The sequence below is a fragment of the Coregonus clupeaformis genome, chromosome 36, assembly GCF_020615455.1.
Source record: "Coregonus clupeaformis isolate EN_2021a chromosome 36, ASM2061545v1, whole genome shotgun sequence".
NCBI classification, from domain to species: Eukaryota; Metazoa; Chordata; class Actinopteri; order Salmoniformes; family Salmonidae; genus Coregonus; species Coregonus clupeaformis.
In genome coordinates, this window is record NC_059227.1 from 6,160,402 (window position 1) to 6,179,814 (window position 19,413).

Here is a 19,413-nt window from a genome sequence, read left to right on the forward strand (position 1 = left end):
TTTAGAAATGTCTCCTTGTGCATTCTACTATTACAACTTTCAAGAGTAGGTTTAAAGCTGGACTGAGTTCCTTAAAAAAATTAAAAAAGAAAAATAATATTGTTGGGGTGGGGGTCCCTCTGTTTGGAACCACTGCTCTATCCTAATGATTTCCTTTGTGCTGTTTATGTTTCAATCCAAAACGTCCACTTTCCTTAAAGCGGAGATCTGCATGAAACAACGCCACTGGTCACCCCAGGAACATTAGTTATTGTTTTGTTTATGAAACAGAGGAGGAGCATCCCGCTTCATAGTAAAACATATAAAGATAACAGATATAGTGATAACAGATATAGTGATAACAGATATAGTGATAACAGATATAGTGATAACAGATATAGCGATAACAGATATAGCGATAACAGATATAGCGATAACAGATATAGTGATAACAGATATAGTGATAACAGATATAGTGATAACAGATATAGCGATAACAGATATAGCGATAACAGATATAGCGATAACAGATATAGTGATAACAGATATAGTGATAACAGATATAGCGATAACAGATATAGCGATAACATATATAGTGATAACAGCATTTTAATTGTATTTCAAGCCCTCCTGACCTGTGGCATCTCTGTGTAGCGAGCTCCAGACTCCGAGATGTCGTTGATGTCCTTCAGCAGGCGATCCAGACGAGGCATCTCTGGACACATCTCCTCCACAGAGTCAGGCATACTCAAGACTACACAGAGAACAGCACATAATTAGTCATACACCATTAATATACAGTACATAGGGCTGGTTTCCCAGACATTGATTAAGCCTAGTCATGGACTAAAACGCATGGTAAATTCAAGGGGATCAGGGTTGGTCCTGATAAATTGGTAGTGTTATGATTCAGTATTGCGACTGCAGAGTAGTGACTTACTGGCCCTCTCGCGGGGTGTCTTGGTGTTGAAGACAGACAGGGGGTTGTGAGCGTTGAGATCAGGCTCCAGGAATGCTACAGGCATGGCTCCTACTAGGATGGCCAGACACTCCCCTAGGGCTGGTAGGTACCTGGAGGGAACACACACAGATACATTAACACACACACAGATACATTAACACACACACAGATACATTAACACACACACAGATACATTAACACACACACAGATACATTAACACACACACAGATACATTAACACACACACAGATACATTAACACACACACAGATACATTAACACACACACAGATACATTAACACACACACAGATACATTAACACACACACAGATACATTAACACACACACACACAGACATTAACACACACACACACATACATTAACACACACACACACACACAGACATTAACACACACACAGATACATTAACATACACAGAGATACATTAACACACACACACAGAGACATTAACACACACACACACATACATTAACACACACACACACACACAGACATTAACACACACACAGATACATTAACATACACAGAAATACATTAACACACACACACAGATACATTAACACACACACAGATACATTAACACACACACAGAGAGACATTAACACACACACAAAGACATTAACAAACACACAGATACATTAACACACACACACAGAGACATTAACACACACACACAGATACATTAACAAACACACACAGATACATTAACACACACACAGAGACATTATATGTATGCACGCATGACTGTAAGTCACTTTGGATAAAAGCGTCTGCTAAATGACATATTATATTATTAATATTATTATTATTATTACACACACAGAGACATTATTACAAACACACACAGATACATTAACACACACACATATACATCAACACACACACAGATACATTAACACACACACAGATACATTAACACACACAGAGACATTAACACACACACACAGAGACATTATTACAGACACACACAGATACATTAACACACACACAGAGACATTATTACACACACAGAGACATTAACACACACACACAGAGACATTAACACACACACACAGATACATTAACACACACACAGAGACATTATTACACACACAGAAACATTAACACACAGAGATACATTAACACACACACACAGATACATTAACACACACACAGAGACATTAACACACACACAGAGACATTAACACACAGATACATTAACACACACACAGATACATTAACACACAGATACATTAACACACACAGAGACATTTAACAGAGAGATACTTTAACACACACACAGATACATTATTACACACATACTGTACAGTCATGGTCAAAAGTTTTGAGAATGACACAAATATTAATTTTCACAAAGTCTGCTGCCTCAGTTTTTATGATGGCAATTTGCATATACTCCAGAATGTTATGAAGAGTGATCAGATGAATTGCAATTAATTGCAAAGTCCCTCTTTGCCATGAAAATGAACTTAATCCCCAAAAAACATTTCAGCCCTGCCACAAAAGGACCAGCTGACATCATGTCAGTGATTCTCTCGTTAACACAGGTGAGAGTGTTGACGAGGACAAGGCTGGAGATCACTCTGTCATGCTGATTGAGTTAGAATAACAGACTGGAAGCTTTAAAAGGAGGGTGGTGCTTGAAATCATTGTTCTTCCTCTGTTAACCATGGTTACCTGCAAGGAAACATGTGCCGTCATCATTGCTTTGCACAAAAAGGGCTTCACAGGCAAGGATATTGCTGCTAGTAAGATTGCACATAAATCAACCATTTATCGGATCATCAAGAACTTCAAGAAGAGAGGTTCAATTGTTGTGAAGAAGGCTTCAGGGTGCCCAAGAAAGTCAGCAATTCAGCTGCGGGATCGGGGCACCACCAGTGCAGAGCTTGCTCAGGAATGGCAGCAGGCAGCTGTGAGTGCATCTGCACGCACAGTGAGGCGAAGACTTTTGGAGGATGGCCTGGTGTCAAGAAGGGCAGCGAGGAAGTCACTTCTCTCCAGGAAAAACATCAGGGACAGACTGATATTGTGCAAAAGGTACAGGGATTGGACTGCTGAGGACTGGGGTAAAGTCATTTTCTCTGATGAATCCCCTTTCCGATTGTTTGGGGCATCCGGAAAACACCTTGTCCGGAGAAGACAAGGTGAGCGCTACCATCAGTCCTGTGTCATGCCAACAGTAAAGCATCCTGAGACCATTCATGTGTGGGGTTGCTTCTCAGCCAAGGGAGTGTGCTCACTCACAATGTTGCCTAAGAACACATCCATGAATAAAGAATGGTACCAACACATCCTCCGAGAGCAACTTCTCCCAACCATCCAAGAACAGTTTGGTGATGAACAATGCCTTTTCCAGCATGATGGAGCACCTTGCCATAAGGCAAAAGTGGCTCGGGGAACAAAACATCGAAATTTTGGGTCCATGTCCAGCAAACTTCCCAGACCTTAATCCCATTGAGAACTTGTGGTCAATCCTCAAGAGGCGGGTGGACAAACAAAAACCCACAAATTCTGACAAACTCCAAGCATTGATTATGCAAGAATGGGCTGTCATCAGTCAGGATGTGGCCCAGAAGTTAATTGACAGCATGCCAGGGTAGATTGCAGAGGTCTTGAAAAAGAAGGGTCAACACTGTAAATATTGACTCTTTGCATAAACTTAATGTAATTGTCAATAAAAGCCTTTGGCACTGTCACGCCCTGGCTCTGGGGACACTTGTATGTTGAGCCAGGGTGTGCATTTCATTTGTTTATCTAGTATGTGTATTTCTATGTTGGCCTGAGTGGCTCCCAATCAGAGGCAACGAGTGTCAGCTGTCGTTGGTTGTCTCTGATTGGGAGCCATATTTAAACTGTCTGTTTCCCATTTGTGTTTGTGGGATCTTGTTTCAAGTCTGTTTATGTTAGACCGTGAACTGTCACGTATCGTTTGTTGTTTTCATCGTGTCTCTAATTAAAGAGTATGTTTGCCTGCAACGCTGCGCCTTGGTCCTCATCTCTGGTCGACGATCGTGACAGGCACTTATGGAATACTTGTAATTATACTTCAGTATACCATAGTAACATCTGACAAAAATATCTAAAAACACTGAAGCAGCAAACTTTGTGAAGACCAATACTTGTGTCATTCTCAAAACGTTTGACCACGACTGTACATACACATTTACAGTAGACGTGTACATTGCTGTGTCACAGCACTCTGAAGGAGAGAGGAGATTCAGCAATACTTGGAGGACAATGGTATTCAATAAAAAAGCGTATCTATTGCTAAAAGTAGAACCAACACGTTTCGGCTTTCGGCCTTCCTCAGGGTTTTTTTCCTCACTTACAGCACTCAAATGTGACTTAAGAGCACATCAACGATCACAGACATTGTTATTTTTCTAGTCTGTGTTGGATGGAGTTTTTCTTCTCCAATTATCCAGAGAGATTTGATCACAGCCATCCCCTCTCCTGCAGTACCTGATGTGATGAGGCCTCATACCTCTCTATGAAGATGTGTTTCCCCGTGCCCAGTGAGTAGAGACAGGTCACGATGCGATAGCACGACAGCTGGACGTCATCCACTGGAAAACACAACACACAGGTCAGATTTCCAGGCAAAGTTTAAGTGACTTTAACACTCTCTTTTTCAGAGAAGGCCACGATGGGCATCCTGCTCAATCTGACTGCCACTGAGTGATGAGCATGTGATGCACAAGGGCAGGGGTTTTCAAACCTCTCCTCTGGGAGCCCCAGATGCTTCACAATTTTGTTGTAGCCCTGAATTAGCTGACCGGAATCAACTAATCAAGGGATAGATAATTAGTTGACAAGAAATAGTTTAAATACATGCAGCAGCTGGGGCTCCCAGAGGAGAGGTTTGAAAACCACTGCACTAGGGGACTCAAATAACATCAATTCACCCAGCAGGTAGACTCCAAAGTTGTGCATGGTGACGTGTTGAAACAGGGCTGTAAGGACAGGTAGCATGGCGGTGGTGGTGTAGGTGATGTTCTGGGACAAGCCCTTCATCTGGCTCCTAGACTGGCTGAACTTCCCCAGCTTCAGCATCTCCAGGGTCTTCTCTAGGTCCTCCGCTGCATTGTCAAAGAACGTCCTGACCCCAGCCTTCACCATCTCTGAGCCTGACTTCATCACTGTCCTGGGAGGGGAGGAAGAGGACAGATGGAGAGGTGTAAGAAATGTCAGAACAGATGGAGAGGTGTAAGAACGACAGAACAGATGGAGAGGTGTAAGAACGACAGAACAGATGGAGAGGTGTAAGAAACGACAGAACAGATGGAGAGGTGTAAGAACGGCAGAACAGATGGAGAGGTGTAAGAAACGACAGAACAGATGGAGAGGTGTAAGAACGGCAGAACAGATGGAGAGGTGTAAGAAACGACAGAACAGATGGAGAGGTGTAAGAACGACAGAACAGATGGAGAGGTGTAAGAACGACAGAACAGATGGAGAGGTGTAAGAACGACAGAACAGATGGAGAGGTGTAAGAACGACAGAACAGATGGAGAGGTGTAAGAAATGTCAGTATTTAATGGCTGAGCTTTTGGTCAGTAATGACCTTCATAAGATATTCTCCTCACACAGGGGAACCATTTTATTCATGGATTCCTACAGCAGTCATGCATGGATGGATTTATGTGGATACACAAGCAACACTGTTTACATGAGTCCAAAGTGTGCAGTTCTTCCAGTATACCCAGAATAATGATGAAGAGACATGTCTAAAATCTGTATTTACTTTAATGTCGTAAACATGCTCGGAACCTTTATTATTTATTAAATTGTTTCTAAAGGGGCAATCAGAAGTAGTTACAATAACAAAGCGTACTCCCTGCCCCTGTTTTGCAAAACAAAGGAGGGATGGGGCTGGAGAATTGTAACCACGCTCAAATTCATAGACAGAGCTGATCATCCATTATATCAAAATGATCGTTTTAACCATGTTTTGAAGCTACATAGTGTTTGTTTACATTTACTTTGTTTACAAATATTGTAAAACAAGCTTCTCTTTTGGTTTCTGATGGGGCATGACAGTTGAAATGAGCTCATGAGGCATTTATTTATAAGTTATATTCTTCAAGAATCAATGGATACATATCATTAATTTATAAGTCAAAAAATGGATGTAGCAACTGCAGATTTCCCCTTTAACCTTCATTTTCACAGGAAGTCCCATTGAGACCATGGCCTCTTTCGCAAGGGAGCCCTGCATATACACAAGCCATTCAAGAAAAACAATCACATTCCTCAGCAAAGAGGTCCTTAATCAACATTTTGAACTGCCCGAGAGGCCACCAGAACATCAAGTTGCAGGGAGACGCGGTTTCAATCAGTCAAAAACGTTTTCCTGTGTTTTATATATATATATATTTCCACACTATGATGTTGGAATAATACTGTGAAATGGTGAACATGATGATAATGCCTTTAGTGTAAGAGCTGTTTGAAAAGGCCACCTGAAATTTCTGCCTGTTTTGGTGGGATGGAGTTTGGCCTTGGACATCACCAGGCATTAAATTAGTTAATAGACCAATAAAAAAAGAGAGTTTTCCAAAACTCTCTGCCAATAACAGCTAGTTTTCGGTGTTCCCCTCCCCACTCAGACCACTCCCAGACAGTTCTAGCTAAATTCTTGCTTGTGAAATTGCTCTTCGCTAAGAACCTATTTTTGTTTATTTTTGACAATTTTAATTGAAAACAATCACAATAAGGTGCTTAATTGTTACCCAGAAATGATTTGATATTGAGACAAAAACAGCTGCATTGGACCTTTAAGAGAAGACAGAGGTTTGTTCTACAGGGTCTATAAAAGGCTCTCACCTTGTGTCGAGTGAATGAGCCAGGATGTGTAGACAGCTCACCATAATAGCCGAGTCGCTCCCTAAGAGAACACATTGTCATTGATATGGAAATCACTGAGCAAAGAGTACAAGCAGCGCTGACTGAGTAAAAATTAGAGTACTGTGGCACACTGCTGAAGGCCTGGCACACTGCTGAAGGCCTGGCACACTGCTGAAGGCCTGGCACACTGCTGAAGGCCTGGCACACTGCTGAAGGCCTGGCACAGTGGTAAAGGCCTGGCACACTGCTGAAGGCCTGGCACAGTGGTAAAGGCCTGGCACACTGCTGAAGGCCTGGCACAGTGGTAAAGGTCTGGCACACTGCTGAAGGCCTGGCACACTGCTGAAGGCCTGGCACAGTGGTAAAGGCCTGGCACACTGCTGAAGGCCTGGCACAGTGGTAAAGGTCTGGCACACTGCTGAAGGCCTGGCACAGTGGTAAAGGCCTGGCACACTGCTGAAGGCCTGGCACAGTGGTAAAGGCCTGGCACACTGCTGAAGGCCTGGCACAGTGGTAAAGGCCTGGCACAGTGGTAAAGGCCTGGCACAGTGGTAAAGGCCTGGCACAGTGGTAAAGGCCTGGCACACTGCTGAAGGCCTGGCACAGTGGTAAAGGCCTGGCACACTGCTGAAGGCCTGGCACAGTGGTAAAGGCCTGGCACACTGCTGAAGGCCTGGCACAGTGGTAAAGGCCTGGCACAGTGGTAAAGGTCTGGCACAGTGGTAAAGGCCTGGCACAGTGGTAAAGGCCTGGCACACTGGTAAAAGCCTGGCACAGTGGTAAAGGCCTGGCACACTGCTGAAGGCCTGGCACAGTGGTAAAGGCCTGGCACACTGGTAAAGGTCTGGCACAGTGGTAAAGGTCTGGCACAGTGGTAAAGGCCTGGCACAGTGGTAAAGGCCTGGCACACTGGTAAAGGTCTGGCACAGTGGTAAAGGCCTGGCACAGTGGTAAAGGCCTGGCACAGTGGTAAAGGCCCGACACACTGGTAAAGACAATGACACACTGGTAAAGACAATGACACACTGGTAAAGACAATGACACACTGGTAAAGACAATGACACACTGGTAAAGACAATGACACACTGGTAAAGACAATGACACACTGGTAAAGACAATGACACACTGGTAAAGACAATGACCGAGAGGTCCTTACCAAAGAGGGAAATCCTGTGTCTGACAAGAGCTGCCATCTTACAGAACAGGCTGGAAAATAAAGGAGAGCAAAGGGAATGAAATGACCAGAGAAAGAAAGGAGAAGAAGAAGAAAGCAAACTGAGGAAAACAAGAAAATAGATCCCAAGTTGTTCATGTTTATTGTAGTGGCCAATCTGAAATCAACCCATAGCTACCCTTCCTAGACAGGAGGCTAGGAGAAGTTTCCTCCATATTGCTTACACCTATCTGATCCTCTCACGTCTATCAGAGGTGTCTGTGAATAGACAACTCTCGTTAGGAGACTGTGGCTGGGGATTGTGCATTGATTTCAGACTGGCAACATTTTGTCATTCACCACTGTGTCCAGCACCACTGCTGGTACCTCACCTAGTGATCATCTCCTTCTCCTTGTTGGAGGCGTAACCGCTGCTGCTCAGGTTCTTACTGGGCGAGGACAGGAAGTACATGCTGTGGTTCTTAAAGTACATGTCTATGAGTGGTAGCAGTACCTATAGGGCAGGGTGGGGGAGAAGGGATGGATTAAGGCTGAGCTCAGAGAGCTTATTCCACAGTGTCTACAATTCATATCATATCTATTGTTGAAAGACTGTACATCCATACCTTGGCGAAGAATTTGATTTCCTGATCGTGGGGGGATTTGTCCGTCTTTCCACTGGTTGCCATGGCCTCTGGAAAAAAAAAAACACACGTTCGAATATGTATAAAACTTAAACTAGACACTAAATTGACTAAATTACATTCACACGAATTGTCAATTCCACACGTCAAAGCACATTCATTAGATCAATGTCTGAGTGGACTCACCCAGGTGGGCGATGAACTCCTGAGCCGAGTCCACATACTTCAGCAGCCTCTTGAGGAACGTGTAGGCAAACCTCTTCTCCATGGACGACGACTCCTGCTCCATGTCCTTCAGGCCTCTGCAGAACATCAAGAAGATAAGACACAATAGTACTTTATTGATCCCCACAAGGGACATGTGTTTGCAGCAGCTAGTACATATAAGTGGCATGAAAGCCAGTTTTAGTCTGCTGATTACTGTTTTAGTCTGCTGATTACCGTTTTAGTCTGCTGATTACTGTTTTAGTCTGCTGATTACTGTTTTAGTCTGCTGATTACTGTTTTAGTCTGCTGATTACTGTTTTAGCCTGCTGATTACTGTTTTAGTCAGCTGATTACCGTTTTAGTCTGCTGATTACTGTTTTAGTCAGCCGATTACCGTTTTAGTCTGCTGATTACTGTTTTAGTCTGCTGATTACTGTTTTAGTCTGCTGATTACTGTTTTAGCCTGCTGATTACTGTTTTAGTCTGCTGATTACTGTTTTAGTCTGCTGATTACTGTTTTAGCCTGCTGATTACTGTTTTAGTCAGCTGATTACCGTTTTAGTCTGCTGATTACTGTTTTAGTCAGCCCGATTACCGTTTAGTCTGCTGATTACCGTTTTAGTCTGCCGATAACCGTTTTAGTCTGCCGATTACTGTTTTAGTCTGCTGATTACTGTTTTAGTCTGCTGATTACTGTTTTAGCCTGCTGATTACTGTTTTAGTCAGCTGATTACCGTTTTAGTCTGCTGATTACTGTTTTAGTCAGCCGATTACCGTTTTAGTCTGCTGATTACCGTTTTAGTCTGCCGATAACCGTTTTAGTCTGCCGATTACTGTTTTAGTCTGCTGATTACTGTTTTAGTCTGCTGATTACCGTTTTAGCCTGCTGATTACTGTTTTAGCCTGCTGATTACTGTTTTAGTCTGCTGATTACTGTATTAGTCTGCTGATTACCGTTTTAGTCTGCCGATAACCGTTTTAGTCTGCCGATTACTGTTTTAGTCTGCCGATTACTGTTTTAGTCTGCCGATTACTGTTTTAGTCTGCTGATTACTGTTTTAGTCTGCTGATTACTGTATTAGTCAGCCGATTACTGTTTTAGTCTGCTGATTACTGTTTTAGTCTGCTGATTACTGTATTAGTCAGCCGATTACTGTTTTAGTCTGCTGATTACTGTTTTAGCCTGCTGATTACTGTATTAGTCAGCCGATTACTGTTTTAGTCTGCTGATTACTGTATTAGTCAGCCGATTACCGTTTTAGTCTGCCGATTACCGTTTTAGTCTGCTGATTACCGTTTTAGTCTGCCGATTACTGTTTTAGTCTGCCGATTACTGTTTTAGTCTGCTGATTACTGTTTTAGTCTGCTGATTACTGTATTAGTCAGCCGATTACTGTTTTAGTCTGCTGATTACTGTTTTAGCCTGCTGATTACTGTATTAGTCAGCCGATTACTGTTTTAGTCTGCTGATTACTGTATTAGTCAGCCGATTACCGTTTTAGTCTGCCGATTACCGTTTTAGTCTGCCGATTACCGTTTTAGTCTGCTGATTACTGTATTAGTCAGCCGATTACCGTTTTAGTCTGCCGATTACCGTTTTAGTCTGCTGATTACCGTTTTAGTCTGCTGATTACTGTATTAGTCAGCCGATTACCGTTTTAGTCAGCCGATTACCGTTTTAGTCTGCTGATTACCGCTTTAGTCTGCCGATTACCGTTTTAGTCTGCCGATTACCGTTTTAGTCTGCTGATTACTGTATTAGTCAGCCGATTACCGTTTTAGTCAGCCGATTACCGTTTTAGTCTGCTGATTACCGCTTTAGTCTGCCGATTACCGTTTTAGTCTGCCGATTACCGTTTTAGTCTGCTGATTACTGTATTAGTCTGCCGATTACCGTTTTAGTCTGCTGATTACTGTATTAGTCTGCCGATTACCGTTTTAGTGTGCTGATTACTGTTTTAGTCAGACGATAACCGCTTTAGTCTGCCGATTACCGTTTTAGTCAGCCGATTACTAGTTTAGTCAGCCGATTACTGTTTTAGTCTGCCCATTACCGCTTTAGTCTGCTGATAACCGTTCTCATTGGACCTGAAGTTCAGTTGCTTAGCTACCAGACTCATTGCTCCGGCCGAATGCTAGGCCACGCCCACGAATGTCAGTTTCTTCTCTGCAATGAGTCTGGATCTGAGTACCTCCCCGACCCTTCACCTAATGCCAACACCTTCGGGGCCGTCTGATTGGTCCAGAAACTGATGGGTTGGGCCTGAGCCAGAACACATGTGGGTAAAGCGGTGGTTTGAAAAGTCGTCATTGGCTTCGATACTCTGATTGGTTCATGACGATCCAATCTCTGATGAGTTTTGTTTTGTACAACGCCCCTCGTGCCCCTCGTCACCATAAACAACTTCAATGATGGCAACCTCAGACTGAAGTAGGTAGCGAACAACAGCGCAGCAGAAGAATTGAGTGAGTCGTCAGGATAGATGTTCAGGTGGCATCTTCCATTTCAAAACATTCAGTTGCCCACTGAACTTGACTTTGACAGAATGTAAGAAACTGTGATTGGCAGATTGATTGATTAACTGATTGATTGATTGACTGATTGCAGTTCTCGTGGTAACAGACAGGTGCAGTAAACAGGTGAGATAGTTAGGGGGAGTCTCTGACCTGGTGATGGTGTATCCATTGATCTGCAGGAACTTAAAGAGATCCTGGGCCTTCTCTCTGTCTCTGTACTTCTCCTTGGCTGTCAGGGTGTCATAGGGCACCAGCAACGGATGGCTCCCTCCTCCTGAGACAGGCACACATCAAACAGTGGTAACACGATCAGAAACATACAGTACACCTACAAGTCTATAGGTCTTACAGACGCTTGAACGTACACTTCCACATTCATTTATCATGCATTATTCCTGGGTGGAAACATATTACTGTGGGTGTGTTTGTAAATTCACTCTGGCTATCTACTCTGATTTCAGAGCACTCTCGTCTGAGTGTGCCAGAGCGCAGAATAACTGATTTATTTACGAATACGCAGCACCCGCTGAATATGACCAGTGTCAGTAAACGTTGGCAAAACATTTTTATTAAATTGTTGCCAGCAGCACAGTTACAGTCACCAACGCTCTAGATAACATGAAAACAGCCTAACCAGCTCTGCTAGGGCGAGAAAAATGGTCAGAGTGAGGTATTCTCTCATTTGTGTCTGGAAGTAGCTAGCAAGCTAGCCAACTTTAGCCGGTTAGCTTGGGTGCTTGACTACCTTTGTGTGGTCAGAACGCTTGGATCAACCCTACTTCTAGGCCAGAGCATCCAGTGTGCGCTCCGAACGCTACGAGAGCGAAATGCTCTGAATTTACGAACAGACAAATTCACTCTGGCACCAGAGTGAATTTACGAACACACTATGTATCTCATTGGGTGATTACGAGGGATGACTGGACTACATACCTTTACTGTTCAGCTCAGTATTCTTCTTCTTGGCCCAGATGTTGTGGTAGTTCTCTGCTACGACCTCCATCATCCCCTACAGGGAGAACACACACACATGGACATACAAACAATTAGTGATTTGGATGTGTTATGGTGTACCGCAGGCCTGGGTTCAATTCTATTTGAAATCTTTCAAATACTTTTGAGTGTTTTCTTTAGCCTTCCTTAGAGTGGCAGGGGGGTGGGGTTTGTACTTTTGGGACAATAGCATTTGAACCCAGGTCTGATGCACAGTACAGCGCAACAACCATGCCCCACAGCACACTGTACCTGCTTAGTAACATGACATCAGATATGATGTCATATTACATTATATTGTATCATGATTTGATACAGGGTAAAACATTCCGGAGGACATTGTTCAATAGCAACAACATAACAACATAGCAATTGTTCCATGACAACAACCTGTAACTCTCTGGATAGAGTAATATTGTTCAGATCCAACGGTGGTTCCGGGATGAATTCATTATCGTTATCCTGTCAACATTAAAAGATAATACAATGAATAAATAACTACAGAAATGGGTGATCTGGTGTCTCGATGTGGGTGACGTTAGCCATTCAAAAAAAATGATAACACACACACGTACATATATATATATACACACACACACTACCTGGGTGGACTCGGAGATCTTGCTTTGTTTCTCGATGAACATTGCCTCTCCCTCTTTGGTCCTCTCCATGTTCCAGCCCATAGCCAGCATACTCTTTAAAGACTCCTTCACTGGCCAGCGGTACGTCTCCCTCTCCTACACAGAGAGGACACACTCTGTAAATTACCCTTTCAATTATTTCTGTCACAATTAATAAAAATGGGTTACAGTAATCTCTTGTGACAGATCGTTAGCTAGCTAGCTAGCGCAAAGAACATGTTGTTCTGGATTCCGAGATTAGGTTTATAGTTTCAACAGTACCTTCTCACTGAGTGATTTATAGGGCTTCAGCAGTGGGTGAGTTTTAGCCTCGTCATCCACACTCTCTCCCATTTTCCAACCCGCTGTCACCTGGAGATCAAGAATTAGGCCATGTTAGTCCAGGAGCTAGGCCATGTTAGGGCAGCAGGTAGGTCATGTTAGGCCAGCAGTTAGGCCATGTTAGGCCAGCAGTTAGGCCATAAAAGACCTTACATTTAAATGTACAAAGGAAAGGCAGCGTCTGAACCTAGTTGTTAAGGTTACAGTACCTTCTCTGAGGACCACTTGACGTGGGAATGCTCTGCAAACTTGTTGGAGATGTAGTCCAGTTTCTCTGGAAGGGAGATACTAGAAGGACAGAGGAGACAGACACCACTGTTAGTCCTTCATTTCAATACAACCTAGACATCTGGTGCAGTAAGGGCTAGTCTCCAATGTTTTAGTCATATATGGTGTCGTAATGAGTTCTGTGTGTTCTGTGGATCCTGACCTTCACGTTGACATTTAAAAGCTATAAGAGCATTTAAATGTCAACGTCTCTCTCTCTCTCTCTCTCCCAGGCCACTTACTTGGCAGTGTTGATTGGTTTGGGGTCGAAGTTGCCGTGTGCGTCCACAGACACCTGCTTCTCCAGGGTGGAACCAGGGCTGGCATCCACATAGTCAGGTGGCAACGCCCCTGCGATAGCACTCAGACAGGCCATGGCAGTCTTGAACAGGTCAGAGTCAAACTTCTGTATGGGGGAGACAGAGGGGAGACATACAGAGACAGGGGCAGACAGAGGGGAGACAGAAGGGAGGCATACAGAGACAGGGAGAGACAGAGGGGAGGCATACAGTGACAGGGGGAGACAGAGGGGAGACAGAAGGGAGGCATACAGAGACAGGGGGAGACAGAGGGGAGGCATACAGAGACAGGGAGAGACAGAGGGGAGGCATACCGAGACAGGGGGAGACAGAGGAACGAGGGAGGCATACAGAGACAGGGAGAGACAGAGGGGAGGCATACAGTGACAGGGGGAGACAGAGGGGAGACAGAAGGGAGGCATACAGAGACAGGGGGAGACAGAGGGGAGGCATACAGAGACAGGGAGAGACAGAGGGGAGGCATACAGAGACAGGGAGAGACAGAGGGGAGGCATACCGAGACAGGGGGAGACAGAGGGGAGACAGAAGGGAGGCATACAGAGACAGGGGGAGACAGAGGGGAGGCATACAGAGACAGGGGGAGACAGAGGGGAGGCATACAGAGACAGGGAGAGACAGAGGGGAGGCATACAGAGACAGGGAGAGACAGAGGGAGACAGAAGGGAGGCATACAGAGACAGGGAGAGACAGAGGGGAGACAGGAGGCATACAGAGACAGAGGGGAGACAGAGGAGAGACAGAAGGGAGGCATACAGAGACAGGGGGAGACAGAGGGGAGGCATACAGAGACAGGGGGAGACAGAGGGGAGGCATACAGAGACAGAGGGGAGACATACAGAGACAGGGAGAGACAGAGGGGAGGCATACCGAGACAGGGAGAGACAGAAGGGAGGCATACAGAGACAGGGAGAGACAGAGGGGAGGCATACAGAGACAGGGAGAGACAGAGGGGAGGCATACAGAGACAGGGGGAGACAGAGGGGAGACATACAGAGACAGGGGGAGACAGAGGGGAGGCATACAGAGACAGGGGGAGACAGAGGGGAGACAGAGGGAGGCATACAGAGACAGGGGGGAGACAGAGGGAGGCATACAGAGACAGGGAGAGACAGAGGGGAGACAGAGGGGAGGCATACAGAGACAGGGGGAGACAGAGGGGAGACAGAAGGAGGCATACAGAGACAGGGGGAGACAGAGGGAGACAGAAGGGAGGCATACAGAGACAGGGGGAGACAGAGGGGAGACAGAAGGGAGGCATACAGAGACAGAGGGGAGACAGAGGGGAGGCATACAGAGACAGGGAGAGACAGAGGGGAGACAGAGGGGAGGCATACAGAGACAGGGGGAGACAGAGGGGAGACAGAAGGGAGGCATACAGAGACAGGGGGAGACAGAGGGGAGACAGAAGGGAGGCATACAGAGACAGGGGGAGACAGAGGGGAGACAGAAGGGAGGCATACAGAGACAGAGGGGAGACAGAGGGGAGGCATACAGAGACAGGGGGAGACAGAGGGGAGACAGAAGGGAGGCATACAGAGACAGAGGGGAGACAGAGGGGAGGCATACAGAGACAGGGAGAGACAGAGGGGAGACAGAGGGGAGGCATACAGAGACAGGGGGAGACAGAGGGGAGACAGAAGGGAGGCATACAGAGACAGGGGGAGACAGAGGGGAGACAGAAGGGGAGGCATACAGAGACAGAGGGGAGACAGAGGGAGGCATACAGAGACAGGGGAGACAGAGGGGAGGCATACAGGAGACAGGGGGAGACAGAGGGGAGGCATACAGAGACAGGGGGAGACAGAGGAGACAGAGGGGAGGCATACAGAGACAGGGGGAGACAGAGGGGAGGCATACCGAGACGGGAGACAGAGGGGGAGACAGAAGGGAGGCATACAGAGACAGGGGGAGACAGAGGGGAGGCATACAGAGACAGGGAGAGACAGAGGGAGACAGAGGGGAGACGGGCATACAGAGACAGGGGGAGACAGAGGGGAGGCATACAGAGACAGGGAGAGACAGAGGGGAGACAGAAGGGAGGCATACAGAGACAGGGGAGACAGAGGGGAGGCATACAGAGACAGGGGGAGACAGAGGGGAGGCATACAGAGACAGGGGGAGACAGAGGGGAGACAGAGGGGAGACAGGGGGAGACAGAGGGGAGGCATACAGAGACAGAGGGGAGACAGAGGGAGGCATACAGAGACAGGGGGAGACAGAGGGGAGACAGAGGGAGACAGGGGAGACAGAGGGGAGGCATACAGAGACAGAGGGAGACAGAGGGAGGCATACAGAGACAGGGGGAGACAGAGGGAGGCATACAGAGACAGGGGAGAGACAGAGGGGAGACAGAGGGGAGACAGGGGGAGACAGAGGGGAGGCATACAGAGACAGAGGGGAGACAGAGGGGAGGCATACAGAGACAGGGGGAGACAGAGGGGAGACATACAGAGACAGGGAGAGACAGAGGGGAGACAGAGGGGAGACAGGGGGAGACAGAAGGGAGGCATACAGAGACAGGGAGAGACAGAGGGGAGACAGAGGGGAGGCATACAGAGACAGGGAGAGACAGAGGGGAGACAGAGGGGAGACAGAGGGGAGACAGAGGGGAGGCATACAGAGACAGGGGGAGACAGAGGGGAGGCATACAGAGACAGGGGGAGACAGAGGGGAGGCATACAGAGACAGGGGGAGACAGAGGGGAAACAGAGGGGAGACAGGGGGAGACAGAGGGGAGGCATACAGAGACAGAGGGGAGACAGAGGGGAGGCATACAGAGACAGGGGGAGACAGAGGGGAGGCATACAGAGACAGGGAGAGACAGAGGGGAGACAGAGGGGAGACAGAAGGGAGGCATACAGAGACAGGGAGAGACAGAGGGGAGGCATACAGAGACAGAGGGAGACAGAGGGGAGACAGAGGGAGGCATACAGAGACAGGGAGAGACAGAGGGGAGACAGAGGGGAGACAGAGGGGAGGCATACAGAGACAGAGGGGAGACAGAGGGGAGACGGGGAGACAGAGGGGAGGCATACAGAGACAGAGGGGAGACAGAGGGGAGGCATACAGAGACAGGGAGAGACAGAGGGGAGACAGAGGGGAGGCATACAGAGACAGAGGGGAGACAGAGGGGAGACAGGGGGAGACAGAGGGGAGGCATACAGAGACAGAGGGGAGACAGAGGGGAGGCATACAGAGACAGGGAGAGACAGAGGGGAGACAGAGGGGAGACAGGAGAGACAGAGGGAGACAGAGGGGAGGCATACAGAGACAGAGGGGAGACAGAGGGGGAGACAGGGGGAGACAGAGGGGAGGCATACAGAGACAGGGAGAGACAGAGGGGAGACAGAGGGGAGGCATACAGAGACAGAGGGGAGACAGAGGGGAGACAGGGGGAGACAGAGGGGAGGCATAAGAGACAGAGGGAGACAGAGGGGAGGCATACAGAGACAGAGGGAGACAGAGGGGAGGCATACAGAGACAGGGGGAGACAGAGGGGAGACATACAGAGACAGGGGGAGACAGAGGGGGAGGCACAGAGACAGGGGGAGACAGAGGGGAGACAGAAGGAGGCATACAGAGACAGGAGAGACAGAGGGAAGAGGGAGACAGAGGGGAGACAGAGGGGAGACAGAGGGGAGGCATACAGAGACAGGGAGAGACAGAGGGGAGACAGAGGGGAGGCATACAGAGACAGGGAGAGACAGAGGGGAGACAGAGGGGAGGCATACAGAGACAGGGACAGGGGAGACAGAGGGGAGACAGGGGGAGACAGAGGAGGCACAAGACAGGGGAGACATAGGGGAGCAGGGAGGCATACAGAGACAGGGGAGACAGAGGGGAGACAGAGGGGAGGCATACAGAGACAGGGAGAGACAGAGGGGAGACAGAGGGGAGGCATACAGAGACAGGGAGAGACAGAGGGGAGACAGAGGGGAGGCATACAGAGACAGGGGGAGACAGAGGGGAGACAGGGGAGGCATACAGAGACAGGGGAGAGACAGAGGGGAGACAGAGGGGAGGCATACAGAGACAGGGAGAGACAGAGGGGAGACAGAGGGGAGACAGGGGGAGACAGAGGGGAGGCATACAGAGACAGGGGGAGACATAGGGGAGGCATACAGAGACAGGGGGGAGACAGAGGGGAGACAGAGGGAGGCATACAGAGACAGGGAGAGACAGAGGGGAGACATAGGGGAGGCATACAGAGACAGGGAGAAACAGAGGGGAGACAGAGGGGAGGCATACAGAGACAGGGGGAGACAGAGGGGAGGCATACAGAGACAGGGGGAGACAGAGGGGAGACAGAAGGGAGGCATACAGAGACAGGGGGAGACGGGAGACAGAGGGGAGGCATACAGAGACAGGGGAGACAGAGGGAGACAGAGGGGAGACAGAGGGGAGGCATACAGAGACAGGGGGAGACAGAGGGAGGCATACAGAGACAGGGGGAGACAGAGGGGAGGCATACAGAGACAGAGGGGGAGACAGAGGGGAGACAGAGGGGAGACGGGGAGACAGAGGGGAGGCATACAGAGACAGGGGGAGACAGAGGGGAGGCATACAGAGACAGGGAGAGACAGAGGGGAGACAGAGGGGAGACAGAAGGGAGGCATACAGAGACAGGGAGAGACAGAGGGGAGACAGAGGGGAGACAGAGGGGAGGCATACAGAGACAGAGGGGAGACAGAGGGGAGACAGAAGGGAGGCATACAGAGACAGGGAGAGACAGAGGGGAGACAGAGGGGAGACAGAGGGGAGGCATACAGAGACAGAGGGGAGACAGAGGGGAGACATACAGAGACAGGGAGAGACAGAGGGGAGACAGGGGGAGACAGAGGGGAGGCATACAGAGACAGGGAGAGACAGAGGGGAGACAGAGGGGAGGCATACAGAGACAGAGGGGAGACAGAGGGAGGCATACAGAGACAGGGGGAGACAGAGGAGACACAGAGACAGGGAGAGACAGAGGGGGCAGGGGGAGACAGAGGGGAGGCATACAGAGACAGGGGGGAGACAGAGGGGAGGCATACAGAGACAGGGAGAGACAGAGGGGAGACAGAGGGGAGGCATACAGAGACAGGGAGAGACAGAGGGGAGACAGAGACAGAGGGGAGACAGAGGGAGACAACAGAGACAGGGGAGAGACAGAGGGGAGACAGGGGAGACAGAGGGGAGGCATACAGAGACAGAGGGGAGACAGAGGGGAGGCATACAGAGACAGGGGGAGACAGAGGGGAGGCATACAGAGACAGGGGGAGACAGAGGGGAGGCATACAGAGACAGGGAGAGACAGAGGGGAGACAGAGGGGAGGCATACAGAGACAGGGGGAGACAGAGGGGAGACATACAGAGACAGGGAGAGACAGAGGGGAGACAGAGGGGAGGCATACAGAGACAGGGAGAGACAGAGGGGAGACAGAGGGGAGGCATACAGAGACAGGGAGAGACAGAGGGGAGACAGAGGGGAGGCATACAGAGACAGGGAGAGACAGAGGGGAGACAGAGGGGAGGCATACAGAGACAGGGGGAGACAGAGG

General features: G+C 48.1%; 1 protein-coding gene across 3 annotated transcripts in view; it reads right to left on the bottom strand.

The window, feature by feature from the left end:
* Nucleotides 1-19,413, bottom strand: part of LOC121552358 (ryanodine receptor 3-like) — a 279,469-nt gene that overhangs the window by 38,741 nt on the left and 221,315 nt on the right. For all 3 annotated transcript variants that reach the window (XM_045211236.1, XM_045211237.1, XM_045211238.1), the window contains 16 exons: nt 13,796-13,959; nt 13,496-13,574; nt 13,227-13,316; nt 12,927-13,061; nt 12,715-12,786; nt 12,265-12,340; nt 11,482-11,605; nt 8,794-8,909; nt 8,590-8,657; nt 8,356-8,477; nt 7,967-8,016; nt 6,790-6,850; nt 4,869-5,107; nt 4,448-4,529; nt 920-1,050; nt 615-733 (listed from right to left, as the gene is read on the bottom strand). In XM_045211236.1, coding sequence (XP_045067171.1) covers nt 615-733; nt 920-1,050; nt 4,448-4,529; nt 4,869-5,107; nt 6,790-6,850; nt 7,967-8,016; nt 8,356-8,477; nt 8,590-8,657; nt 8,794-8,909; nt 11,482-11,605; nt 12,265-12,340; nt 12,715-12,786; nt 12,927-13,061; nt 13,227-13,316; nt 13,496-13,574; nt 13,796-13,959 — 1,728 coding nt within the window. The remainder of the gene's footprint in view (nt 1-614; nt 734-919; nt 1,051-4,447; nt 4,530-4,868; nt 5,108-6,789; nt 6,851-7,966; nt 8,017-8,355; nt 8,478-8,589; nt 8,658-8,793; nt 8,910-11,481; nt 11,606-12,264; nt 12,341-12,714; nt 12,787-12,926; nt 13,062-13,226; nt 13,317-13,495; nt 13,575-13,795; nt 13,960-19,413) is intronic.